Raw genomic sequence first — 27,617 nt, 5'->3', positions numbered from 1 at the left:
AGAGCAAACTTGGACATGGAACCTCCAACATGTGTCAAGTCTTCATCCAACAAAATGACTCACGAGAGGCCCTGAGGAAGAATCATCCCGCCTGGCTCCTCATGGGTGCCTTACATTATGAGATATTTCATGTTTTTCCAAGTTTTGCATTTATTTGAAGGCAATTAATTCTGCATCACCAGACATGAGACAAGACCATTCATCCCCCTCTTAGTCCTTATGACCAAGGGAGAGAGTATGGACAGACAAGTCAGAAGACAACAGGCAGGCTCTCAGTGAAAAGACCAATGTAAGTCCTTCACGCTCTGACTCCATCTTTGTTTCCTCACAGATTTCTCAGTCCTCTCTTTTCCCCCACCACAGTCACATCTGCCTACACATGTATTTGAGATTTCCAGGGACATGTCCATGGTGCACAGAATAGACCAAATAAAGGAAATCACAATAAATAAAGAAGCCACAACCCAAAATTATGATTGAAATAGTAACTTTGCTGTGTCAGGAAAGAACAATTCAAATTAATCTGACTTACACCTAACTTATTTGTAAATTATGGTCTTTGTGGTTTTTTTCCTTTACACATGTTGTGTCCCTGAGCTTGGGCACCTACAGGCTTTTTGGAGGCATAAACTTGTTTTTGGTCTCATCATTAATAACAGTACTTAAACCATGAATTGGGCAAATCTGATTGTTTTCCATAACTACCTCATGTGGATCATTTCAGCACCACAGCAGTGTCTCACAGAGGATTCTTCCCTAGGCAGAAGTCGTTCTTTCTGCTCCTCTTTCTCTCCCCTCGCAGAGACAATGATGGCCATCAGTGTTGCTCTGTCCTTCATGCCTAAGACCCTGTTGCATCCTCACAGCATCTGCTGAAGTGAGCCCCGGTGTTGACTGTGTACCGTGAAGGATCCCAGGACCAGACACTACTCGAAGCTGAGTCAATCCAGGAGTGTGATCCTGACTAGCTGGATGGTGTCCATCCTCTCCATCACCATAGCTTTGGTCCCTAATGACCCATACCCAGCCTGGCTGTGAGGACACACTGATGTAACAGCTGAAGAATCATACAACCTTCCTGGTGGTGTGAAGGATGGCTTTGCATATCCAACTGTTTGAGTTATTATAGGAATTCCATGCACAGACGCCTGAGCTACAGACATTTCTTCCCATCCTGGGGGTTGTCTCCTCACACTCACAGAACTGGGGAACCAAAACTTCACACATATAATTCAATCCAGCATTCCACCACTAAGCTAACTCCATAGCCCTCTTCTCCTTCTCCTTGAATGTTTACTTTATGTGGTTGCATGTGTTTGTGAATGTGTATGTGTACATCCATGTGCACATCCACATGAAGGTCAGAGGTCAACTTCAACTGTCATTCCTCTTCCATCTTGGTTTTAGGATAAGGTCTCTGCATAGGCCTAGAATTCATTGTATTGTCAAAGTTGGCTCTCCAGGGAGTCCCAGGGACCCACCTGTCTCCACCCCAGAGCTGGGATCACAAATTCATGTGATCATAGTTGGCTTTTTTACTTCAGGGATAAACTCATGTCCTCATGCATATGGGACCAGCACTTTACCCACCTGGCCATGTCCTCAGTCCTCATTCTCTTGATAGTGTCTTTAGATACACAAAGCTTGACTTGCCTCAGGCCCAAAGCAGAGAAGCCAGCAGACACCGGCCTGAAGTCTCTGAAACTGTGATTCAAACCAAATATTTGCTTCCCTCAGTGGGTTATTTCAGATGTGCTGTCCCAGAGAGAAAAGGCTCACTGACACACCCCTCTGTCTACTGTCTGTTCTGTGTCCTCAGTAACAACAACAGAAAACAGATGGAGGCCTTGGAGTTGGCTGTGACAGTTTTAGGGGGAGAAAGCTCAGTGAGGATCTACAGATCATGCAGTTCACAGTGGTACCCCCTTGGGATGCTGGAATCTAGTAGGGTTACCTTAGATACTCTGTCCTGGCCTTAGTTTGGACCACAGGTCTCTGAACTCACTGCTGTATGCATGCTGCAGATTTTGTGCATGTAGAAAGGTATAGGCTGGGAATGAATGCTCTGTAGTGCACATCTCCTACAATCTGCTTAGCAAGTTCCTAGTGCAAACTTTCCTGGATGTGAGGATCATTCTCTGAAAGAGATGTTGTAGCCATTCTGGGTGAGCATGGAATCTATGGTTTCTGATGAAGTACAGTGGCTGGCATTGTTCTCTGCAGGGAGGTCACTCTTGATTCCTGGTGGGAGCTGCCTCAGTGTCCTCCTGGGCTGTGCCAACCACACACAACTCCTGGAGGGGTAAGTGCTCTTCCCATGCTTAAATATTGGAGTGGGTTTCTGATGTGGCTGAGGGGTGGGAGGAAGAGGCAGCCTGGCCCTTGATGGTCATTATAACCATAGCCACTGCTACTCTTATCTCTTCCATAGTGCTTCATGGTTGATATTCTCTGATTATTGCTGTGTAGACATGAGACCTTGGTAACTACCTCTGACAAGTAATTTGGCCATGATCATTATATGTCAGACTTTTTTATTATTAAGAAATTTCCCATTCACTTTACATACCAACCACAGATCTCCCCTCTTCCTTATTCCCACCGCTCAGCCTTACCCCCAACCAAACCCTCACCCCCACATTTCCCAAGTCAAGGTCTCCCATGGTGAGTCAGCAGAGCCTGACACACTCAGCTGAGGCAGGTCCAAGCCCCTCCCCCTGCACCAAGGCTGTGCAAGGTGTCACACCACAGGCACTGGGCTCCCAAAAGCCCGCCCATGCACCAGGGATGGATCCTGATCACCCTGCTTGGTGGCCCCCAAACAGTTCAAGCTATACAACTGTCTCCTGTATTCAGAGAGCCTAGTCTAGTCCCATGTGGGCTCCACAACTATCATTCCACAGTTCATGGGTTTCTACTAGTGTGGCTGGTCATCTCTGCACATTTTCCCATCATGATCTCAACGTCCCCTGCCCACAGAATACCTCCTCTCTGTCATTGATTGGATTCCTGGAGCTCAGCATGGCACCAAGCCATGGATCTCTGCATCTGCTTCCATCAGTCACTGGATGAAGTCTCTATGATGACAATTAGGGTGTTCACTAGTCCAGTCACTAGAGTAGACCAGTCCAGGCACCCTCTTTACCATTGCCAGTAGTCCAAGGTGGGGTCATCCTTGTGGAACCTGAGTACTTCCCTGGCACCGTGCCTCTTTCTATTCCCATGATATCTTCATTTATCATGGTATCTCTTGCTCTCCCACTGTGTTCCTGTTCCAGCTCTAACCTCCCATTTCCTTATGTTCTCATCTCTCATTCTTTGCCATCCATTACTGCTCACCCCAGGTTGCTCAGGTAGATCTTATTTATTTCTCTTGCACTGGGTTATTTATGTGTCCCTTGTAGGGTCTTCCTTGTTAGCTAGCTTCTCTGGTGCTGTGGGTTGTAGTGTGGTTATCCTTTGCCTTACTTCTAATATCTGCTTATGAGTCAGTACATATCATGTTTGTCCTTCTGAGTCTGGGTTACCTGACTCAGGATGATATTTTCTAGTTCTATCCATTTTTTTCTGCAAATTTCATCATATTGTTTTTTACTGCTGAGTAGTACTCCATTGTGTATATGTGTTGCATTTTCTCTATCCATTCTTTGGTTGAGAGGCATCTAGGTTGTCTCCAGGTTCTGGCTCCACATCTTCTCCCACATAAGCCTTCTTCAGTGGTTTTGATCACAATCATTCTGACATGGGTCAAATGGTATCTCAGAGTCATTTTGATTTGCATTTCCCCGATAACTAAGGATATCGAGCAATTCCTTAAATGCCTTTCAGCCATTTGAGATTCTTCTGTTGAGAATTCTCTGTTGAGCTCTGTAGCCCATTTTTTAATTGGATTGTTTGATATTTTGATGTCTAGCTTTTAGAGTTGTTTATATATTTTGGAGATCAGCCTCTGTCAGATGTGGGGTTGGTGAAGATCTTTTCCCATTCTGTAGGCAGTTCTTTGGAAAAAAGAAAGTATCTTCAACAAATGGTGCTGGCATAACTGGATGCAAACATGTAGAAGATTGCAAATAGATCCATATCTGTCGCCATGCACAAAACTCAAGTCCAAGTAGATCCAGTTACATTGAACATCATAAAAGAGAAAGTAGGAAGTAATCTTGAATGAATTGGCACAAAAGACCACTTCCTAAAAATAACACCAGTAGCACTGACACTGAGAGCAAGAATTAATAAGTGGGACTTCTCGAAACTGAGAAGTTTTTGTAGGGCAAAGGACACACAGTCAAAAAGACAAAAACGACAGCCTACAGAATGTCAGACTATTATTAGAGATGAGGGGTCATGTTGCAGAAGCACGGAAGGAAGCACGTTGTACATTGTGTTTTTTAGATTACCACGCAACCCCACCCCACCACATAGCCACTTACTGTTGTTACATTTCTATAAGGTGATTGTTCAACATGTAGAAACCCCTGAGCTAAGCATGGAGTTCCCAGGCCTTCAACTTTAGTAAACTGCAGTTTACAGGCCCCTCCCTTCCCCCTCCATACTCCATTACCTCCATTGAAAGCTGGGCCTGTCCCTGTAGGGAGTTCATCATCAAGGCAACGTTTAATGGGTAAGAAGTGAGAGAGTCCTCAACCTGCAGGGAATGAGGAAAAGTGAACCCTGATATCTAGGTCCTAGACTCCCATAGGAGGTGGACTCAGACTTTGGCCACAAGTTCCAGACTGACAGGTCTTGTCAGCTTGAGATGCATTCAGCACTAGGCTCCTTATATACCTGCACTGAATCCAGGAAAAATGGTGGTATACAGCTGGGGCGGGTCAATGCCCGTGGAGTACTGCTAGGTACCCCTGCCTCAGATTCTGTCCTGCTATATGTTGGAAAGATGGTTGGGACATTTGCTTGCTTTCAATAGATGGGTCCCTTTTCTCTCTCACTTCACATCCTTCAGGGAATGGTATCTCGGTGTTCATTGGGGAAGGGGGTTCTTTGAGAGCCCCACCAGGCTGCACATCTCTGCTGACCTCACAGCCACCTGTCAAGAGTTTCCTTAGGATCTTTAAGACACAAGTAAGTGTCCAACTGAATGTTCAACTTTCCCTCTTCGTGCAGGCTGCTGGCTGTGTTTTCGGGCTCAGAGGATTCTCAATGATTACCAGGTGCCCCAACCCAATGTAGGCCTCCTCTTCTCCTTCTGCATCTACACACTAAGGAAACTCATCTATTGATCTGGATCATCAACTCTCCTCTCCAGCTGTTCCATAAAATTCCCTCAATAACAACCTGACCTCTGAATAACTCAGTTCTCTGCATTCTAACCACATAAATAAGTTGCCTAAGACAGCAAACACCAATTAACCACTTCTATGCTTACTGTGGCTCTGAGGAATTTCAGTATCTTCCCAGAGCAAGGCTCTTTGCCATCTAGTGTCTGTAATTACTTCTTCCTCTCCACCATCCTTCTTTTGTGTTGTCCGAAATACTCACTTCCTCTCAGATTCTTAGAAATGCCTCCATTACTGGGAACCCTGCCCAAGACATTCTTTCTGGTCATGAGATGACCTTCTCATCCTCCTCCGACCTCAACACAGAGGTCACATGATCCATACGTGCTTTTGGGAGCTCTCTGTAAAGTATCTAGAGCCTTGTTTTATGATCCACCTGCACACCACCATGGTGATGCCTGTGCACAGATCCCCATTTGGTGAAAAATGTTCCTCTGTCATAGGGACACTTGAAGAACATCCAGCCAGTTATAATGTCTAGCTGTGAGTTAATGGGAAATGACTAAGATTCTCTGTGCCTCAGTTTCCTGATCCATAAAAAGGATTGATAATAACATGTAGGTCAGAGGTCCATCACAGGAGTCACATAGCATGAGTGACAATTTCTACTACCCTGTGGTCACTAGAGGGCACACCCCTGCCAATAGGAGCTGAGTGAATTATACATTTATTGATCCTTTGCTCCAAACCATGCTTTTGTGTGATGAAGTTGGAGGTGTCTATCAATCATTTCAGATTCGTCATTTGCCAACCTAGGAAATGGGTACTGTGCCCTAAGTAGGAGTGCTGGGGGAAAGGAGCTGGTCTGATCATTTGGCCCCTCAACATGAGTGAAGGCTCCAACAGTGGGCCATGTATGTGCATGGCCAGCATCTGCTGCAAAGGGCGGTGGGTGGCAGAGCCTAGGGACTGGAGAGGGAAAGTACAAGGCAAGAACTTGTCACCAGGAGTTACCAGATGCAGGAGTGAGATTCAGTTCAACAATCTCCCTTCTCAGTCCTGGTCCTGGTCTACATGGATTGACCTATAAGCTTGCATGATCCCATCAAGGCCAAGGAAGCTGAAGGCCAATATGCCTAGAGACAATACTGGGACTGAGCCTACCTCATAGTGCCCACAATGGGGGTACAGGGAAATACATGTGAGTGAGAACGGAGAGGGCATAAAGATAGATTCCAGGGTCAGAAACATGAGCAAGTGCTCCCAAGAGGCCTGAGAGCCTGTCGGTCACAGTCCAAGGCTCCTGTGTATGTAGGAGTCATGGAGTTAGACAAGGTCACTGTTCAAGCCAGGTATACAAAGCCAATCAGAACATGGAGTGCAGAATGTACACACCCACATGCAGGCTCCCTCCTGGACAGAAGCCTCTCCACTTGGGAAGCTCTAGCTTCATTTAGGGTTGGATATTTTGGCCAGAAAGAGGGTCATCTGAGTATCTGTTTCAGAGATAAACATCAGGAATGGCCTGTTGAAACAGACTGTCATTGATATAAATTTTGCACAAGAAGGGATCATTTTGAATCCTGTGGCAGCAGCTGCTTCTGTGCCTGTCTCAGCCACATCCAGCACAGCCTTGTGGACCACCTGTAAGAGAAAGACATCACTCACTGGAGATCAGGGAGGGCAGGAGAGGAGATTGCTGGAGCAAGCATCCACTGTTGGCCTCAACTGCTGGTGAAGTTGTTTGTTCATATAGTGAACTCTACCCATGGTGTTTCCAAGTCTCTGCTCAGGGTATGAGATGAGACATGTCCTGGGTCTGCCCAGTCTCTGAGAATCTGTGTTGCTCTCAAACCAATTACAAACAGAAGGATGGGTGTAGGCAATGCTTGTCCTTCCTCCACAGGCAGCTTCTAAGGAGACCCACAGTGAACAGCCAATGTGCTGGTAGCCTTTACAGGAGCTGGCATCCCTCCTGCTCCAGCCTCCTTGGAATATACAACCTCAATGCACAGAGTGTGGTTTCTCTTTACCAAACTGCCATGTCCTATTTGTAGAGACTTGCACCAGGGGTCAGAGTGGGCACTGATGGACAAAAAAGTCTTTGCCAATCTGTGCATCTGGGACTGTAGTGTGGGGTCCTAAGGCATCTTCTCCCCTACTCTTAGCTTTTCATCACAACTGCCATTCATCCCTTGTTATTTTATTACTGCTACTGTCTGTGTGCTCCTCAGGAAGTACTGGGTCAGTTCTGCAGTGAAGAAGCTGAGGCTGGAATGCTTTGCCCTGCAGTGGATTGTGGGTGGTATCTGCACTGCAGCACAGGTCAGTGACTATGGTGGTCTAAGACCAAGCACAGGCTTTTCCACTCTGGGCTTCTGGAGTAGAGGAGGGATTGGTGGCATGGTCTCCAGCAGGGGTGTCTCGGCTGTAATCCAGCCCTTCCAGGATGAGGGAATCTCAGAAATGAGGGCTTTCTCACACATTTACCACCCCCCCTTGCCACCTGGCTTTCAGCATACATATTCTAGCACCCAGTGAGAACCACCCAGTGTTTCTTGACCTACCTGAGAGACTCTTAGGTCCTTGGCTCCTGTGATCCTAGACAGGTCAGCCTGTTTGGAGAAGACTTTCCTGATGCCTAGTGATGGAAGGATGTTCTCCAGGCTGTAGTCAGTGGAGATGGAGAACTTGGGCATGTAGAGCTCATCGATCTTCCTGAGAATGTAAAGAGAAATGTCAGAGTCCCTGGACTCCATTGCCACATCAACCTACCTTTTTGCTAGGGCACCTCTCCAAAGACAGCCCTAACACAAGAGTGCAGCCCTCTTTCCGTCCATCCCACACCACTTGATTTTGCTTTTCCTAATGCATCAACTAACCTCAATGCCTGAGAGTTTATTCAGGGGCAGGAGATGAGGCTTGGAACTAGCTGTTGTTTCCCTTACCAAGAATGCTTTTCTCCCACTCAATACATTTCTTCCCCTGACATGTAAACCCTCAGACTTCATCTAATGACCATTCTATTTGGAACTGCACACTTCTTCCAACTCCAGCTTTCCTTCCCCGCGGACATTCCCCCTTTTAACATCTACTTGTTATTTTTTAACTCTTCAAATAATGGTTAATTGTATTTTCAATCACCTACTCTCTCCTCTTCAATTTCAAGGTGAGCCTGTGATTATAAGAAATTATATGCTTGAGATTCTGATACCCTCTCAGGGTCTAAATTTGAGCACAGTTATTATTCCATGAATGATAAGTGAATGAGTGATGAGGGCATGAGATGGCTACACAGGGCAGAGCTGATTCTCAGAGCTGGTCTCATCTCAGCCTCCCTTCCAAAACCCATTCAAGATTCCCTGTAATTACAGCCTGTTAGACACAGAGGAATCCTCAACTCCTGCTCTAGCTGCTGTCATCTTGTGAACAACAAAATGACAATAAAATCTGTCTAAAAACTACCGAGTCAAGAGAGGGAAACTCACCTCGAATCCACCTGTCCCTGCTGACTCTCCAACCGTTACACTGGGTGATCCTGACACTCTGAGGGACAGGGACACTGGGCTAACAGCAGGATGGAGAGACAGACAAGCTCTGGGTACTGTGGACACCCACCTGGGCCTCAGAGAGTCCTTCCATTTCTTCAGGGTCTCTGGTTGCAAGCTGGCTTCCAACTGCTGCATTTTGCCCATGTCAGGGAGGATGAACAGGGCACTGGCATTGCCCGTGTACTTCAGCTCCACTACAGAGCAGTTCAGATCCTCATCCCGGAAGTAGGGTGTGGTGAGATCCTCAATTTTCATCATGGGCACCCTCACAGATCTCTTCTTGTCCAAATGGAACTCAGACTCGAATGTGTCACGAGGATCAAATGGTCTGTTCCATTTCCCTAAGTGTGGAGCAGGCCATCAGGATCTAACAGCACAGGAGAGACACCACCTCCTCCTCATTTCTGCATAGTTTCTGAGTCAAAAGTGCAATCAATCCATTTTCAACAACACAGAGTGTAGTATCCCTTGGTGGCTGCATAGTCTGGATTGGAAAAACCTTGATATATGCAGAACTATGAATGAGAAGTGATCCACAGGCTTGGTTTAGAAAGAGGAACTCAAATCCAAAGCTTAGCTACTTAAGGTACTTGAAAAACAATGTAGAATCTGAGGTGGGGTATATTACAGAGAAATGTGAGTGAAAGTGGAGAGAATGGAGCCTGAGGATATTTGGGATTCCCTTCTTCCTCAGGAGGAACCCTGTCTAGAAGGCAGTTGCTTGGGAGACAGATTTCACGGGAACACGAGAGACTGAACCTCCAGGTAGTGATCTGTTGATAGTGCTCCTCAGTGTGAACCAACTAATGGAAGGTTGAGCCCAGAGCCAAGTGTGGGCTTATACTCAAGTTTGGGGGACTTGTAACTTCTAGATTTGGATTACCAGGATCCCATAGTTGGTTGACTAAGACGAGTAATGAGTCCTCTTCTCCCACATTGGCCATGTTCCCCTCCATGAATCACAGACATCCTGGCCAGCCTTTGTGCACATCCCAAGTGCATGTGACCATCTACAATACACCCTGGGGGACTTGGTACTTTGACAATTTCTTGGGCTCAGGATGCAGCTGCATAAACATACAACTCATCCTCACAGCCAAGCAGCCCTGGAGCTTGGGGTCTGGGTCCCGCAAGAGAGCCTCGCCCTACAGTAACCCTTCAGCCCTTTACTCTGCTTCCCTTTTCTTCAGAGAAAAGCAGCTCTGGCTCCATCCTGAACAGATGTCCTCTGTCCTTCTATCCTCTTCTGTCCATGGCAAATTGGTTTTCTGTCTATAGTCTCAGAATCTGTCCTTCTCTGCCCTAGACTATCCTGTGTCCAACCTCAAGTCCACCCCAGGTCAGGCCACATCAGGATATTCATCAGGAATTGTTTTATGGGCTCAATCCCTGGTCTCTATCAGGCAGGGTTTTGGAGTGTAGGCTCTGGATGTCCACCCCAAAATCCTTACCAAATGCAATTCTAGCCCAGTTTTTCAAATCACTAGCTCCCTACCTCCAGATTCCCTGACTCAGGAGTGAGTATTGTGCACTGTGACATCCCAGGCTGCCAGACAAGTAGTTTTACAAAAGCAAAATTCCAAAAAGCAGCCAGACACTGGCTGATCTTTCTTTAAATTAATGTCTTTGCCCCAGTCCCTGCTTTTTCATGCCCAGGTCTAGCTTGATGCAGAAAGATTCAGAGGAGAGGTCCAGCATACAAATGCATGAAGGGCTCTTCACTAGCTATTGCACATGCTACATTCTCCTTATGTAGATTGGGTAGCCAGGCCCCTTAGGTAAAAAGTCTCCAGCCCACCAGAACCCTCATAGAGATAGAGGCTTTCCAGTAGGGATGGGTACCTTCTAAAGGAGCAGATTAGAAATGCTCGAGTGGGTGGAATGGGAACTTGTTCTCTGCAGGAGCCCTGGCTTCTCCCAACTAGGGGAGGACTGGACAAGCAAGCTATGCATTCTGCTAGTCACTAAGTTTAAGTCACAGTCGAATTGAGCCCAATTAGTCTGAGATCTCAGGGATTCTATTTAGTAAGCACCCGGAACCTCAACTATCATCCACAATACCACGGAGAAGTAATGCCTGTTAATAATAAGAAGTTAGGCACCCATGTCTCTAAGTTCATGGGCACCTCCTTTCCAGTGGTCAGTGTATGGACACAAGATACCCAGCCAACACCCTCTCCATCTACCCTTGAAACAGAAATCATTCTTACCTTTAAAGTAGATGTAATTCACCAGCACCATTACTGTACTCTGATCCAGGTCTGAGATCAGTTCCTTGATCTTCCCCTGGGTCTGTTTGTTCACATAGTCATTGATGAGCTTTTTGGCCTCATGAGGCTGCTGGTAGTCAGTCATGGAGGCCTCAACCTGGTACAGCGCCCTTGCCTTATCCTTGAACTCTGCTAGGATCTGTAGGTGCTTTTCAATAAACATGGCACTACCTGTTCTGATCTGCACCTGGTCGCCTGGCTGACTGAGCATGTGGAGGAGGTGCCCAAAGCCCCGGTGTATGTCTGCCTCAGGGGTCTCTCTGAGACTGAACTTGAGACCTCCTAGAATCTCTTCCAGGGTGTTGCTGCTTGCTCCCAGTGACAGGACGGCCAAGGCTGTTGAGATGCTGAATGGAGAGAAGACGACATTTCTATCTGGATTCTTCAAAGCCAGTTCCTTGTAGAGGCTGAAGGCAATGTCGGTGTTGGTGGAGGTCAGTGCTAGATTGTCCACTGGTGTCTTGTTGTTCAGATTTCCCTGGACAGCAGTGTCCCTTCCCAAAATGTCATCTGGTTGGGAGAGGACAGCTGGGGAGATCTCATCCATTACTCTGTTCTCCTGGTTGAAAAGAAAACATCCTTTTTTCAGGGAGCGTCACATGGTGCCCTGACCATCTCCTTGTCCTCCCACGTGGCCAGCACTGTGTCCCTGCTCTGCTGCCCCTGTGACTGTGCATGGGAGGTTCTCTGACCACTCAGATGGTAGTGCCACAGCTTCTGCTCCCTTTTACCACAGGAAGAAGTGCTGTTGCAGTAACCAGTATTCCTAATAGTGAATCAAAATTCAGTGGGATGAAAAGATTTGCTAGGGTCACAAGGTAAGGAAGTGAAAAATCTGGAGATGGACTCAAGCCTTGTGTAACCTGAATGTCTCCTCTCCTCTTCTGGATTGGCATAAGGACTCATTAGAAAGCAGGGGACCTCTTATTTTGCATTTGTGTTCTCTACTCCATCATCAACCTCTAGTTTTGGCTTAGGGAAAGAACCTTAGACCAGTTATTTATTACAGCATCCACCCCAACCTCCTGCAGACATGTCTAAGAAATCCCACAGCCATGGGCTGAACCTAGTGCCTGTTTCTGGGAGTGTGAAGGGTTAATTGAGGGTGGCTCTGGTGCATTGTCAAAGCCTTGGGACCCCTGATCACAGGTATTAGAAGGACCAATAGGTGAGCTTTGTATCTCAGCTTGGAAGACCTCCTGATGGGAAGGAAATTGAATGATGCCTGAGTCTCTGACACCTGGACCATTTTCCATTTTGGCTGTCAGGATGACTGTGTGGTGGTAGCAAGCAAATGGGTGCACCTCTCTGGACAGCTTGTTAAGTGACCCAGGGTACACTTTTAGTAAAAGTGTATAGCTTATTAGGAGCTTTGTGGGTATTGGTGGGGAGTATACAGAGGGCCATCTCCTTCTTACATCCCTGGACTGGGGCACAAACATCCTGAAAACTACAATTGACGGCTTATGATACGGTAAACACTGCCAATCTCCTTAGCCTTGTTCACACTGTAGATGAGTTCAGAGGAGAATGTAGATGCTAGAGGAATAGGAAGGTGAGGGAGAAGAACAGAGGAGAGAGGACCAGGTGGGAAAGGAAGCTGGAATGAGATAGTGGGGGGGAAGAAGAGGGAGGACAGGAGAGAAGGAGGATCAGATGGGGGAGGAAGAGAAAGATGAAGGGGAGGGAAGACCAGAAGAGTAGAATAGAATGGAGGGAGAAGGGGAGGGAGTTGTTGGAGCTGAGCCACAAGTCCCCGGGGCTATGCATGCCATGCCTGCATAGGGGCCAGGGACTTTGGCTGCCTTTACACTGTGTTTACCATCAGACTTTGGAAAACATTCAAGCATAATTTACATCTAAATTATTTCCACAGAAAACAGGCTAGTCTGTTTGTGGAGGAGACCTGGCTCAGTGGCTGAGCTGTAACCTTTTTTTCCTTATTAGGAGAGGATGTGGTCCCTTTTCTTGGCCATGGGATCTGTTGTGGAAGTGGCTTCCCTGACCCTAAGACATCTCCTGTCTCTCTAAGCATGACAGTGATGTCTCTTCCCCCATAGAGACTCTGTCACTGTCCTGTCCCCTTCTGGTTCCTACAGCTGCACTTGGCGTAGTCAAGGTCTCAATACTTCGTCCCCGTGGAGGGTCAGAAGCAGCAGGCTCCATTCCCTCTCCAGGAGCATAGCCTATGGCTCCTGCATCTTCATACACATGAAGACCCAGACTGGAGAGAAGATTCATATGCACCCCAGAAATGTCCCCTTATTTCAAATCAGTGCCCCAGAAACAACTTCTTGCCCTTCCAAACCAAGACTCAGGTCATTACCAGTACCACACAGTCCTGTAAAGGAACCTTTCCTTTCCCTAGAGAGAAAGAATCCTGGGCATTACCTGCAGAGCTGAAGCCCGCTGCCAGAGTCTGTAACAGCTGAGTTCTGATGTTCGGGTGGCTGCCTGCCTGGTGTGTTGTTCTCCCCAAGCACACTGATGCCTTTTTATCCCCACCAGGGACTCCTCCCTCTTCTTAGGAAATGCTGGCCCAGACAAGTTGTGCTCTGTGCTCAGTTTGGAAATGTACACATGGGATGATTCCTGGTAATGTGCATTAGAAGCTCCAGGAGGCAAGCCCACTGGATTGCCATTGTGGCTATCTGTTTCTCTAATTGTTTAATGGTCAGTGTTAAACTAGGCAGAATCAGAGATAAAAAGACAGGGCTCAAGCTGTACTTGGCACCAGGTAGGGCTGCATATAATAGTTGTCCTAGACTTTCTTTTTTCTTTTCTCTTTTTAAATTTTATTTTATTTATTTTTTTCATTTTTTAAAGATTTATTTATTTATTATGTATACAGTGTTCTGCCTGCATGTATACCTGCAGGATGAGGGTGCCAGATCTCATTACAAATGGTTGTGAGCTACCATGTGGATGCTGGGTAATTGAACTCAGGACTTCTGGAAGAACAGCCAGTGCTCTTAACCTCTAAGCAGCCCCCCTTTTAGATTTTATATTAGTCCTTTTAAAAATAATTTATTTAACTTTGTTTTATGTGCATTGGTGTGAAGGTGACAGATCCCCTGGAATTGGATTTAAAGACAGTTGTGAGCTGCCATGTGGGTCCAGGGAATTGAACCCCGGTTCTGAGAGAGGAGCCAGTGTTCTTAACCTCTGAGCCATCTCTCCAGCCCCTTGAATTAGTTGTTTTTTTCACATTTGTTTTTTTTAATTTTTTCTCATTTTATTTATTTATTTTTCTATTATCAGCTTGATACAGTATAAATTCTTATCCTAATTGTGAAATGTTTCATTGAGGCTTGCCCAGTAATTGAGTAAAACCAAAACTTATTATAAGCCACAGTCATCCTGGGGTCTCCCCTGCTATAGGGCTTCCTTGGTTCTGTGGGTTGCAGTCTGATTGTTCTTTGCTTTATATCTAGATTCCACTTATGAATGAGTACATACCATGTTTGTTCTTCTGGGTTTGGGGTACCTCACTTAGGATGATATTTTCTAGTTCCATCCATTTGCCTGCAAATTTCATGCTGTCATTGTTTTTCTCTGCTTAGTAGTACTCCATTGTGTATATGTACCACATTCTCTTAATCCATTTTTCAGTTGACGGGCATCTAGGTTGTTTCCAGGTTCTGGCTATTAAGAATAGTGCTACTATGAACATATTTGAGCATGTATCTTTGTGGTATGATTGAGCATTCCTTGGGTATATGCCCAAGAGTGGTATGGCTGGGTCTTGAGGTAGATTGATTCCCAATTTTCTGAGAAACTGCCATACTGTGGTTGTACAAGTTTGCATTCCCACCAACATTGGAGGAGTGTTTTCTTTGCTCCATATCCTCTCCAACATTGACTGTCATTGGTGTTTTTGATCTTAGCCATTCTGGCAGGTGTAAGGTGGTATCTCACAGTCATTTTGATTTGCATTTCTCCAATGATTAAGGATGTTGAGCATTTTTTTCAATGTCTTTCAGCCATTTGTGATTCTTCTTTTGAGAATTCTCTGTTTAGCTCTTTAGCCCATTTTTTTAAAATGGATTGTTCAGTATTTTAATGTCTAGTTTCTTGAGTTCTTCATATACTTTGGAGATAATTCCTCTGTCAGATGTGGGGTTGGTGAAGGTCTTCTCCCATTCTGTAGACTGTCTTTGTCTTATTGACCATGTCTTTTGCCCTACAAAAGCTTCTCAGTTTCAAGAGGTCCCATTTATTAATTGTTGTTCTCAGTGTCTGTGCTGCTGGTGTTATATTTAGGAAGTGATCTCCTGTGCCAATGCGTTCAAGAGTATTTACTACTTTCCCTTCTATTAATTTAGTATAACTGGATTTATGTTGAGGTCTTTGATCCACTTTGTCCTAGACTTTCTAAGTAACTTCAAAAAGAATACAACAACTTTATGTCCATGCTCCCCGATTTCTTTAAGGAAACTCACACATTAATAAACACATGCCTTCATCCTGACAGAACCCCACCTGCATCTATATAACCATCCTGTCTGTCAGCAATGGGCATGTTCTCAACAGAGACTCCATCTCCTCTCTTTGGCTATCAGACTTCTGAAGGGTAGCTGCCTTGTCTGGCAGTGAAGAAAACCTCTTAAAGGAATCTGTGTCTGCAGAGCCTGGCTGGCTGATCTGAATTTCAGTACTGTAGAGAGATTGGAACACTGCAGGTCAGAGGCTAATGACGTTCTCATGGGCTAAGTGCTGCTCTCTGGAACAGCCATGTTTTCCTCCTTCTGTGTCAGAACTAAACTTTGTGACAATAGAGGCAATTCACTTTGCAGACAACCAGCTTCAATCCAAAAGCTAAGAATGCCAGCATCTTGAGCCTGTGGAGAAGCTTCCACCCTGTCTTGAGGCACCTACTTAACTGAGCAGCTCTTTGAGTAGGCTAAGAGACATTTTCCATTATAAGCCATGAGAGGGCTGGGTTTTAGTTCATTGGTCTGGGGCTTGCCCAGAAAACACAATACCCTGGTTCAGTTTATAGCACCAGAGGAAAAAGAAAATCATGAGAGCAAACTTGGACATGAAACCTCCAGCATGTGTCGAGTCTTAGGCCAACTGAATGACTCACGAGCAACCCTGAGGAAGAACCATCCAGCCTGGCTCCTCATGGGTGCCTGACACTGTGAGATATTCCATGTTTATTGTTTCAAGCTGTGCATGTCTGGGCAATTTAATCTGCATAATAAGATTCGTGAGAGGAGACCAGTCTTCCTCTTAGTCCTTTGGACCAAGAGAGAGAGAGTAAGGACAGACAAGTCAGAAGGCAACATGCAGGCTCACACTGAAATGTCCAAGGAAGTCTTTCATGCTCTCACTCCATCATGTGTTTGCTCACACAGTTCTCAATCCTCTCTTTTCCCCCACCACAGTCATGTCAGCCTTCACATGTATTTCAGATTTCTATGGACATGTCTGTGGTGCAGAAGAATCAACCAGAGTAAGTAAGGAAACCACAATAAATAAAGATGCTATAATTCAAAATTATTTTGTCATATTACGATTGAGATGAGTACTCTATTCTGTCAACAAAGAGCATTTCAACTTAATCTGACCTACATCTGACTTGTAAATAAATTATGGTCTTTGTGGTTTTGCCCTTAAACATTCTGTGTCCCTGAGCTTGAGCACCTATAACCTTTTCAAAGACATGAGCTCATTCTTGGTCTGATCATTAATAAAAGTACTTAAATTATTTTTGGATTAATAGTGTTTTTGTCAATAACTACCTCATGTGGATCATTTCAACACCTCAGCAGTGTCTCACTGTGGATTCTTCCCTAGGCAGAAGCCCCTCTTCCTGCTCTTCTCTTTCTTTCCCCACACAGACCACAAAGGTCACCACTGCTGCTCTGTCCTTCATGCCTAAGACCCTGTTGCATCCTCACAGCACCTGCTGAGGTGGGGCCCGGTGTTGACTTCCTACTGTGCAGGATCCCAGGTACAGACACCAGTTAATGCTGAGCCAAGCCAGGAGTGTGATCCAGACTAGCCAGAGACATAAAGCTAATTAACACACCCCTCTATCTACTGTCTGCTCTGTGGCCTGAGTAAGAACAACAGAAAACAGATGGAGGCAGCCAGCTGGATGGCATCTCAGCATCCTCTCAGAAGGCTCTGGAATCATGCTATGATCTGCACATCAGGCACTTCACAGTGGCTACACCTTGGGAATCCTCGCATCTAGGTGGAGTTATCCTTAGATGCCTTGTCCTGGTTTGAGTTCAGTGCACAGGTGTCTGAGATCACTACTGTAAACCTCTTTCCCTCACAGTAAGCGACTTCTTTTGCACACCGAGGCAGTCCCTGTAGAGTGTTCATCACCTTGGCAACATTTGGTGGCCAAATCCTGGGTGAACTCTCATAGAATGGGCAAAAGTAAAACCCTGATGTCTGTGTCCTAGATTCCCTTAAGAGGTGGACTTTGCCAACACTTCTGGAAACAGTTCACAGGCAGTATGAGAGGTACTCACCACCAGGCTCTTTAGATACCTGTGCAGAAGCCAAGAAGGATGCAGGATTGCAGCTGAGGCCTATAAGTGATCAGGGGGTACATGAGGTGCTGACCTTAGGGCCTTGACTGACTGTAGGATACACTGGATTTGTTGGGACATGGATGTTTTCAATACATGGGTCCTGTTCTTATCTCTCCATGGTCCTGTTGGAGTGGTACCTAAGTGCACACTGGAGAAGGGTCTAAGACCAAACACAGGCTTTTTCCCACCATAGTCTCCTAGGTGAGATTATGCTCAGGGGGTACAGGAAGGACTGGCTGCATGCTACCCAGCAGGAGTATCTAGGCTGTAATCCAGCTCTTCTAGGATGAGGGAATCTCAGAAATGCAGGCTTTCTCACACATTTACCGTTCCCCACACATGACTTGTCCTTCACCATCCACATTCAGGCACCAGAGTGAACTACCCAGTGTGTCTTGGCTTACCTGAGAGACTCTCAGGTCCTTGTCCTCAGTGATCCCAGACAGGCCAGCCTGTGAGGAGAAGACTTTGTTGATGCCCAGGTGTGGAAGGATTTTCTTCAGGTTGTAGTCAGTGAAAATGTAGAACTTGGGCATGTAGAGATCATCAATCTTCCTGTGAATGAAAAAGAGAAATACAAAAGTCAATGGACACTGTTGCTTCATCAATGTACCTAATAGCTGGGTAACCAGAGACAGCCCTCTCACTGGAGAGCAGCCCTCTTTCCATCCATGCCTAGACCTTGTCATTTGCTCTTCAAATGCATTAATTATCTGTCAGTGCCTGAGTGTGTTCACAGGGGCCAGGGAACATAGTTTGGTACTTCCTGTTCCTCTGTGGAGAATGCTTTTCTTCCAGATCCACAAAATGAGCCCTTTCTCTGTCCTCTGGACCCTCAGACATCTCCTAATGAACCTTCTATTTTAAATTTCACACTGTATCTGACTCCAGCTTTCCTTATCCTTGAATCCCTTCTCAATCTCACCCCTCCTCAACTTTTAACTAATTAAGTAATGAGTAGTTGCACTTTCATGTCTCCACTCTCTCTTCCTCGTTCCAAGAAGAGTCCTCAAGGTAAGAAAGTTTATGCTTGAGTCTCTGATTACTCTAAGGGTCTAAATCATAGCATGGCACATAGTAGGTCTTCAGGTCACCATCCCAAGAACGGTGGTTGAACGAGTGGTGAGGGGGTGAGATGGCTACGCAGGGCAGAGCTGATTCTCAGAGCTGATTTCATCTCAACCTCACCTCCTTCTGCCTTCCAAAACCCATTCAAGACTACCTGTACTTACAGCCTGTTAGACACAGAACAATTCTCAGCCCCTGCTCTAGCTGATTTCTTCTTGTGAACAACAAAATGACACCAAAATGTGACAACAAAATTACATCTGTGTGGCCCCAAACTATGGAGTCCGCGGAGGGAAAGTCACCTCCACTCCACCTGTCTCTGTGGACTCTCGAACCATTACACTCATGCTAGAGAGACTCTGAGGGGCAGGGACACTGTGGCTCAGGCCAACAGCAGGATGGGGAGTCAGACCAGTGCTGCTTCCTGGACACATCCACCTGGGCCTCAGAGAGTCCTCCCACTTCCTCAGGGTCTCTGGTTGTAAGCTGGCTTCTACCTGCTGCATCCTGCCCTCATCTGGGAGGATGAACAGGGCTCTGGCATTGCCTGTGTACTTCAGCTCCACCACAGAGCAGGACAGATCCTCATCCTGGTAATAGGGTGTGGTGAGAGACTTAAGGTGCATCATGGGCACCTCCACAGACCTCTTCTTGTCCAAGTAAAAGTCAGACTCAAATGTGAAATGAGGCTCAAAGATTCTCTTTCATTTCCCTAAATGTGGAGCAGGCCATCAGATTGTACCATTAGCAGATACTCCACCTCCACCCCATTTCTGCCCAGTTTTTCAGTCTTGACACAAATCAGTCCATCTTCAACAACCTAGAGTGCCCCTTACTGGTTACACAATCTAGATTAGAAATAAACATTGACAAATGTAGAACTGTAAATGAGAAGTGATCCACAGGCTTCGTTTGGAAAGGGGAACTCAAAACCAAAGCTTCTCTACATGAGAGATCTGAAAAATGGCCAGAGACTCCTGCCTCTTCTTAGGAAATGCTGTCCTCAACAAGTTGTGCTCTGTGCTTAGTCTGGAAGGTGCAGATGGGATGATTTCTGGTAACGTGCATTTAGAAGTTCCAGGAGGTAGAACCAGTTCCTGAAGGCTGTAAACAACAAGTCCACTGGATTGCGTTTGTGGCTTTCTGTTCCTCTAATCATTTAATGGTCAGAATGAAACAGGAATGAAGTTAGAGTTAAAAAGACAGCGCATAAGTCCTACGTGTCATGGGGCAGGGTTGCAGCTAACATATAACCTATACTTTCTAAGTCACTTTGAAAAGAACACATCTCTATGTTCATGCTCCCTGGTTTCTTTAATGAAACACACATTACCAAAAACTTGCCTCGATGCTGACAGAACCCTACCTGCATCTGTGTAACCCACTGTCCTGTCTGGCAGCAAGGGACATGTTCAAATAGAGACTTGTTCTCCTTTCTCAAGCTATCAGACTTCTGGAGGGAAGCTGCCTTGTCGGGCAGTGAAGGAAAACTCCTAAAGGAATCTTTGTCTTCAGAGCCTGGCTGGCTGATCTGAATTTCAGCACTGTAGAGAGATGGGAACACTGCAGGTCAGAGGCTAATGACCTTCTCATGGGCTAAGTGCTGCTCTCTGGAACAGCCATGTTTCCTTCTCTGTGTCAGAACTAATCCTTGTGACCTTAGAGTCTATTCACTTAGCAGACAACCAGCTTCAATCCAAAAGCTAAGAATGCCAGCAGATAACATCTTGAACCTGGGGAGAAGCTCCCTGATCCTGATGATACATCTGCCTCCCTGATGTTCCTACCTCTGCATTTTAAACTTGCCTTGATTTGTGACTTTGTTTGGTTAAGCTATCGAGTTTTCATGAAACTGTTTCCATACTGGAACATGGAATTTGGGTGAGAGAAATCTATGTTCTCAGCTCATTGTCACTCAAAATGGCTCTTATAAAGTGCCTGTCATTCCCTTCAGGATGAGAGCTGTGGTGTTTGTGTCAAGGATGGGGAGGTGTTAGGCAGGCACTGAGCAGGCAGGTATTAGGTTCAAAGCTACTGTCCCCCCAGTGATGGTCCTAATAAGAAGGATTTTGGCTCAGTAAACAGAAGCCTATAGGCAGGTCTCTGTGTAACAGAGAAGCAAATTACCCATGGTGCATTTCTGTTTGCCAGGAGTCATCCAAATCTTCCCACAAATGTCAGTTACCTTAGGCAAGATCACCCAGTTCCCCTTCAATCTAGACAGACTGAATTAGCTCAAATATCTCTACCTAAGACAGCAAACACCAATTAACCCCTCCTGTGCTTACTGCGGCTCTGAGGAATTTCATAATCCTCCCAGAGCAAGGCTCTTTGCCATCTTGTGTCTGTAATTGCCTCTTCCTCTCCACCACCCTTCTGCTGTGTTGTCTGAAAGACTCACTTCCTCTCAGATCCTTAGAAATGCCTCCATTACTGGGAACCCTGCCCAAGACATTCTTTCTGATCATGTGATGTCGTTCTCACCCTCCTCTGACTTCAACACAGAGGTCACATGATCCATATGTGCTTTTGGGAGCTCTCTGTGAAGTATCTCAAGCCTTGTTTTATGATCCACCTGCACACCACCATGGTGATGCCTGTGCACAGTTCCCCGCTTGGTGAAAACTGTTCCTCTGTCATAGGGACACTTGAAGAACATCCAGCCAGTCATAATGTCTAGCTGTGAGTTAATGGGAAATGACTAAGACTCTCTGTGTCTCAGTTTCCTGATCCATAAAAAGGATTGATAATAACATGTAGGTCAGAGGCCCATCACAGGAATCACAGGGTATGGATGACAATTTCTACTACCCTGTGGTCACTAAAGGGCACACCCCTGCCAACAGGAGCTGAGTGAATTGTACATTTATTGATCCTTTGCTCCAAACCCTGCATTTTGGGTGATGAAGTTGGAGGTGTCTGTCTATCATTTCAGGTTCATCAGTTGCCAACCTAGAAAATGCATACTGTGCCCTAAGTAGGAGTGCTGTGGGAAAGGAGCTGGTCTGACCAGTCGCCCCCTCAAGATGAATGAAGGCTCCAACAGTGGGCCAGATATGTGCAAGGCCAACATCTGCTGCAAAGGGCAGTGGGTGGCAGAGCCTAGGGACTAGAGAGGGAAAGCACAAGGCAAGAACTTGTCACCAGGAGGTACCAGATGCAGGAGTGAGATTCAGTGCAGCCATCTCCCTTCTCAGTCCTGGTCCTGGTCTTCATGGATTGGCCTATAAGCTTGCATGATCCCATCAAGGCCAAGGAAGCTGAAGGCCAATATGCCTAGAGACAGTACTGGGACTGAGCATACCTAACAGTGCCCACATTTGGGGTACAGGGAAATACATGTGAGTGAGCAGGGAGAGGGCATAAAGGTAGATTCCAGGCTCAAAAAAAAATTAGGTGCTCCCAAGAGGCCTAAGAGCCTGTCAATCACAGTCCAAGGCTCCTGTGTATGTAGGAGTCATGGAGTTAGTCAAGGTCACTGTCCAAGCCAGGTATACAAAGCCAATCAGAGCATGGAGTCCAAGATGTACACACCCACATGCAGGCTTCCTCCTGGGCTCTTGGGCAGAAGCTTCTCCCCTTGGGGAGCTCTAGCCTCACTTAGGGTTGGAGATTTTGCCAGAAATAGGATCATCTGAGTAGTTGTGTCAGAGACAAACATCGGAATGGCCTGTTGAAATGGATATGTCATCAATATAAATTTTGCACTACAAGGGACCGCTTTGACTCCTGTGGTAGCTACTGCTTAGTGCCTGTCTCAGCCACATCCGGCATAGCCTTGTGGACCACCTGTAGAAGAAAGACATCACTCACTGGAGACCAGGGATGGCAGTTGACGAGATTCCTGTAGCAAGCATCCACTGCTGGCCACAGCTGCTGGTGAAGCTATTTGTTTCTATAGTGAGCTCTACACCTGGTGTTTCCTAGTCTCTGCTCAGGGCGTGAGATGAGGCATCCCCTGAGTCTGCTCAGTCACTGAGGACCTGTGTTGTCCTCAAACTGGGTATGGGTGTAGGCAGTGCCAGTCCTTACTCCACAGGCAACTTCTCAGGAGACCCACAGTGAACAGCCAGTGTGCTAGCAGCAAGAGCAGATTTCAGTATCCCTCCTGCTCCAGCTTCCTTGGGACATACAACTACAATGCACAGGGCATGGCTTCTCTTTATTAAACTGCCATGTCCTTTTTGTTCAGATTTGCACCCAGGGGTCAGAGTGGTCACTGGACAGACAGAAGGCATTGCCGATCTGTGCATCTGGGACTGTAGTGTGGGGTCCTAAGGCATCTTCTCCCCTATTCTTAAGCTTTTCATCATAACTGCCATTCATCCCTTGTTATTTCCTTACTGCTACTGTTCTGTTTGCTCATCAGGAACTACTGAGTCAGCTTTGCAGTGAAGAAGCTGAGGCTGGTTGTAATTTGCCCTGCAGTGGATTGTGGGTGGTATCTGCACTGCAACACAGGTCAGTGCCTATGGTGGTCTGACATCAAGCACAGGCTTTTTCCCCACCCTGGGCTCCTGGGTGAAGTTATGTTCAGGGGAGAGAGGAGGGATTGGTGGCATGGTCTCCAGCAGGGGTATCTAGGTTGAAATCCAGCTCTCCCAAGATGAGGGAATTTCACAATGCAGGCTTTCTCACACATTTACCATCTCCTCTTGCCACCTCGCTTTCAGCATACGTATTGTGGCACCCAGTGAGAACCACCCAGTGTTTCTTGCCTTGCCTGAGAGACTCTCAGGTCCTTGGCCCCTGTGATCTCAGACAGGGCAGCCATTGTAAAGATGACTTCCCTGATGCCCAGCTGTGAAAGTCTATCTCCAGGCTGTAGTCAGTGGAGATGGAGAACTTGGGCACGTAGAGATCATCAATCATCCTGAGAATGAAAAAGAGAAATGTAAGAGTCACTGGACTCCATCACCACACCAGCCCACCTTTTCACTAGGGCACCTCTCCACAGACAGCCCTCTCACAGGAGAGCAACCCTCTTTCCATCCATCCTAGACCACTTGGTTTTTCTTTCCTAATGCATTAACTAACCATCAATGACTGAGAGTTTATACAAGGGCAGGTGATGAGACTTGGTACTAGCAGTTACCTTACCAAGAATGCTTTTTTCCAAGATCCACAAAATGCAGTACTTTGCTGTCATGTGGACCCTCAGACTTTATCTAATGATCAATCTATTTAAAATTGCTCACTCCTTCTGACTCCAGCTTTCCTTATCCTTAGACATCCCCCCCCATTTTTTAAACATCACTACTTCTCACTTTTTAACTAGTCAAATAATGATTAATTGTATTTTCAATCACCTACTCTCTCCTCTTCAATTTCAAGGTGAGCCTGTGAGGATAAGAAATTATGTGCTTGAGTTTCTGATGCCCTCTCAGGGTCTAAATTCCAGCACAGCTCATAGGTCTTCAAGTCATCATCTATGGATGGTAGTGAATAATGATTGATGAGGAGATGAGGTGGCTACACAGGGCAGAGCTGATACTCAGAGCTGGTCTCATCTCAACCTTACTCTCCTCTGCATCCCCAAACCCATTCAAGATTCCCTGTAATTATAGACTGTTGGTCACAGAACAATCCTCAGCTCCTGCCCTAGGTGATCTCATTGTGTGAACAACAAAAAGGACATTACAATTTGCCTCAACTACCATGTTCAGAAAGGAAGTCAGCTCCACTCCCCCTGTCCCTGATGACTCTCCAGGTAATACACTGAATGCCAAGGGAGACTCACTCTGAGGGACAGGGACACTGGACCTCAAGCCAGCAGTAGGATGCGGAGCCAGACCAGCTCTGGTTCCTTTGGACACGCACCTGGGCCTCAGAGAGTCCTTCCACTTCCTCGGGGTCTCTGGTTGCAAGCCGGCTTCCACCTGCTGCATCCTGCCCTCATCAGGGAGGATGAACAGGGCGCTGGCATTGCCTCTGTACTTCAGCTCCATCACAGAGCAGGACAGATCCTCATCCCGGCAGTAGGGTGTGGTCAGGTCCTCAATGTTCATCATGGGCACCCTCACAGACCTCTTCTTGTATAGTTGAACTCAGACTTGAATGTGTCACAAGGGTTAAATGATGTCTTCCATTTCCCTAAATGTGGAGCAGGCCATCAGAATGTAACAGTACAGGAGAGACTCCACCTCCACCCCATTTCGGCCCAGCTTCTGAAACAAGAGAGCAGTCAATCCATCTTCAACAACACAGAGTGTAGTATCCCTAGGTGCTTGCATAATCTGGATTGGAAAAACCTTGATATATGCAGAACTATGAATGAGAAGTGATCCACAGGCTTGGTTTGGAAAAGGGAACTCAAAACCAAAGCCTGGCTATTTGAGGAACCTGGGAAACAATCCAGAATCTGAGAATGGGTGATTTAAAGAGAAGTGAAGGTAAAAGTGGTGAGACCAGAGCCTGGGGAGATTTGGGGATCCCTTCTTCCTTAGGAGGAACACTGTCTAGAAGGCAGTTGCTTGTGGGACATGTTTCCAGAGAAACAGGAAGAGTCTGAAACCTCCAGATGGTGGGTGACCCGTCAATGTTGCTCGTCAGTGTGAACCACCTAATGTAAGGCAGAGTCCAGAGCCAAATTGGGCTTACAGTCAAGCTCCAGGGCCCTGGAACTTCCCAGAGTTGGATTACCAGGATACCATATGTGGTTGACTAAGACACTGGTAATGAGTCCTCTTCTCCCTTGCGGGCCATGTTCACCTCCATGAATCAAAGATATCCTACTTAGACTTTATACACATTCCAAGTGCATGTGACCATCTGCAATACACCCTAGGGGGCATGGTACTTTGACAATTTCTTGGGCTCAGGATCCAACAGCATAAACATATATCTCCAGCTCGCAGCCAAGCAGCCTTGGTGCTTGTGATCTGGGCACAGCAGAAAGAGCCACGCCCTGCAGTCTAATCCTTCAGGCCATCACTCTGCTTCCCTTCTCTTCAGAGCACAACTACTCTGGGGTTATCCTGGTCTCCTGTCCTCTGTCCTCCTATCTGTTTCTGTCCATGGTCAATTGACCTTCTGTCTAGAGTCTCAGAGCATGTTCTCCTCTATCCTAGACTATCCAATGTCCAGCTTCAAATCCACCCCAGGTCTAGTCACATCAAGATTTTCATCAGACACAATTTTCTGGGCTATAGCCTCAATCCATGGTCTCTATCAGGCAGGATTTCTGAGTGTAGGCTCTGGATGTCCCTCCCAAAACCCTTACCCAAAGCAATTCCAGCCTAGTTTCCCAAATCATTAGCTCTGTAACTCCAGATTCCCTGGCTCAGGAGTGAGTGTTGTGCACTGTGACCTCCCAGGCTCCCAGGCTATTAGTTTTTCAAAAGCAAAATTCCATAAAGCAGCCAGACACTGAACACAGAACACTGTGTGGCTGATCTTTCTTCTCAATAATGGCTTTTCCCCAGTCTCTGCTTTTCCATGCCCAGGTCCAGCTTGATGCAGAAAGGATCAGGGGAGAGGTCCTGCATAGGAATACAAGAAGGGCTCTTCACTTGCTATGGTCCTTCACTACCTATGCCTCTTTTTCCTTAAGTTTCTGTATCCAGGCTCCTTAGGTAAAAACTTTCCAGCCCACCTGGACCCTCCTAGAGACAGAGGCTCTCCAGCAGAGATGGACACCTTCTACAAGAACAGGTTAGAAATTCTGGTGTGAGCAGACTGAGGGATCTGTCTCTGCAGGGAGAAGCCATGGCTTCTCCCTACTCAGGGAGGACTGGACAAGCAAGCTATGCATTCTGCTAGTCAATAAGTTTAAGTCACAGCCAAAAAGAGTCCTCTTAGGCTGAGAGCTCAGGGGTTCTGTTGAGTAAGTAACAGGAACCTCAGTCACCATCCAGAATACCACAGAAGAGAACTAAGGCCTGTTAGTAATAAGAAGTTAGGCACATATGTCTCTAAATCCATGAGTACTTCATTCTCAGTGGTCAGTGTATGGATACAAGGTGCCCAGCCAACACCCTTTCTGTATAACCCTGAAACATCGACCATCTTTACCTTTAAAGTAGATGTAGTTCACCAGCAACATTACTGTCCTCTCATCCAGGTCTGAGAACAGTTCCTTGATCTTCCCCTTGGCCTTTTTTCTCACATAGTCATGGATGAGTTTTCTGGCCTCATGGGGCTGTTGGAAGTCAGTCACAGAGGCCTCGACCTGGTACAGCGCCCTTGCCTTCTCCTTGAACTCTGCCAGGATCTGTAGGTGCTTTTCAACAAACATCATGCTGCCTGTGCTGATCTTCACCTGGTCCCCTGGCTGGCTGAGCATGTGGAGGAGGTGCCCAAGCCCTGGTGGATGTCTGCCTCAGGGGTCTCTGTGAGACTGAACTTGAGACCTCCTAGAATCTCTTCCAGGGTTTTACTCCTTGCTCTCAGGAACAGGACGGCCAAGTTTGTTGAGATGCTGAATGGAGAGAAGACGACATTTCTATCTGGATTCTTCAAAGCCAGCTCCTTGTAGAGGCTGAAGGCAAAGTCAGTGTTGGTGGAGGTCAGTGCTAGATTGTCCACTGGTGTCTTGTTGTTCTGGTTTTCCTGGACAGCAGTGTCCCTTCCCAATGTGCCATTTGGTTGGCAGAGGACAGCAGCAAAGTTCTCAGCTATTACTCTGTTGTCCTGCTTGAAAAGAAAAGATCCTTTGTTAGGGAGGGTCACGTGGTGCCATGACCATCTCCTTGTCATCCTATGTGGTCTGCACTGTGTCCCTGCTCTGCTGCTTCTGTGACTGTGCATGGGAGGTGCTCTGGCCACTCAGATCTTAGTTCGACAGTCTGTGACTCTGCATAAGAGGTGCTCTGGCCACTCAGATGGTAGCACCACAGCCTCTGCTCCCTTTTACCACAGGAAGAACTGCTGTTGCTGTAACCAGTATTCCTAATAGAGAACCAAGACCCAGAGGATTGAAGGGATTTGCCAGGGTCACAG

The 27,617-nt window shown here is 46.5% G+C and overlaps 3 protein-coding genes across 3 annotated transcripts in view; all 3 read right to left on the bottom strand.

The window, feature by feature from the left end:
• Positions 1-13,547, bottom strand: part of LOC102920977 (serine protease inhibitor A3N-like) — a 46,107-nt gene extending 32,560 nt beyond the window's left edge. Inside the window, exon 1 of the mRNA XM_042261119.2 lies at positions 13,447-13,547. The gene's annotated coding sequence lies outside the window, so the exon portion shown is untranslated. The remainder of the gene's footprint in view (positions 1-13,446) is intronic.
• On the bottom strand, positions 902-23,394 carry LOC121820892 (serine protease inhibitor A3N-like). Its single transcript, XM_042261111.2, has 5 exons — positions 18,014-23,394; positions 10,996-11,614; positions 8,853-9,126; positions 7,802-7,952; positions 902-6,878 (listed from the first exon to the last, which is right to left on the bottom strand). The coding sequence occupies exons 1-5, from the start codon at positions 18,296-18,298 to the stop codon at positions 6,684-6,686; spliced, it is 1,524 nt and encodes a 507-aa protein (XP_042117045.1). The 5' UTR covers positions 18,299-23,394; the 3' UTR covers positions 902-6,683.
• A 6-nt stretch (positions 23,395-23,400) lies between these two features.
• LOC102920664 (serine protease inhibitor A3N-like) lies at positions 23,401-26,829 on the bottom strand. Its single transcript, XM_042261121.2, has 3 exons — positions 26,691-26,829; positions 24,498-24,770; positions 23,401-23,550 (listed from the first exon to the last, which is right to left on the bottom strand). The coding sequence occupies exons 2-3, from the start codon at positions 24,686-24,688 to the stop codon at positions 23,412-23,414; spliced, it is 330 nt and encodes a 109-aa protein (XP_042117055.1). The 5' UTR covers positions 24,689-24,770; positions 26,691-26,829; the 3' UTR covers positions 23,401-23,411.
• Positions 26,830-27,617: the final 788 nt, after the last annotated feature.

This window comes from Peromyscus maniculatus, chromosome 14 (genome assembly GCF_049852395.1).
Source record: "Peromyscus maniculatus bairdii isolate BWxNUB_F1_BW_parent chromosome 14, HU_Pman_BW_mat_3.1, whole genome shotgun sequence".
NCBI classification, from domain to species: domain Eukaryota; kingdom Metazoa; phylum Chordata; class Mammalia; order Rodentia; family Cricetidae; genus Peromyscus; species Peromyscus maniculatus.
The sequence above is the reverse complement of the archived record's forward strand: the minus strand, read 5'-3'. Positions and strand labels throughout refer to the sequence as shown.

Coding starts and splice junctions, on each gene's coding strand:
- LOC121820892 (XM_042261111.2), bottom strand. CDS start 18,298: ATGACAAGGTCTAGGCATGGATGGAAAGAGGGCTGCTCTCCAGTGAGA. Junction 9,127..10,995: donor GAATTACATCTACTTTAAAG/GTAAGAATGATT, acceptor CTCCACACTTAG/GGAAATGGAACAGACCATTT. Junction 6,879..7,801: donor AGGACCTAAGAGTCTCTCAG/GTAGGTCAAGAA, acceptor TTTCTCTTACAG/GTGGTCCACAAGGCTGTGCT.
- LOC102920664 (XM_042261121.2), bottom strand. CDS start 24,688: ATGATGAACATTGAGGACCTGACCACACCCTACTGCCGGGATGAGGAT. Junction 23,551..24,497: donor AAGGACTCTCTGAGGCCCAG/GTGCGTGTCCAA, acceptor TTTCATTCTCAG/GATGATTGATGATCTCTACG.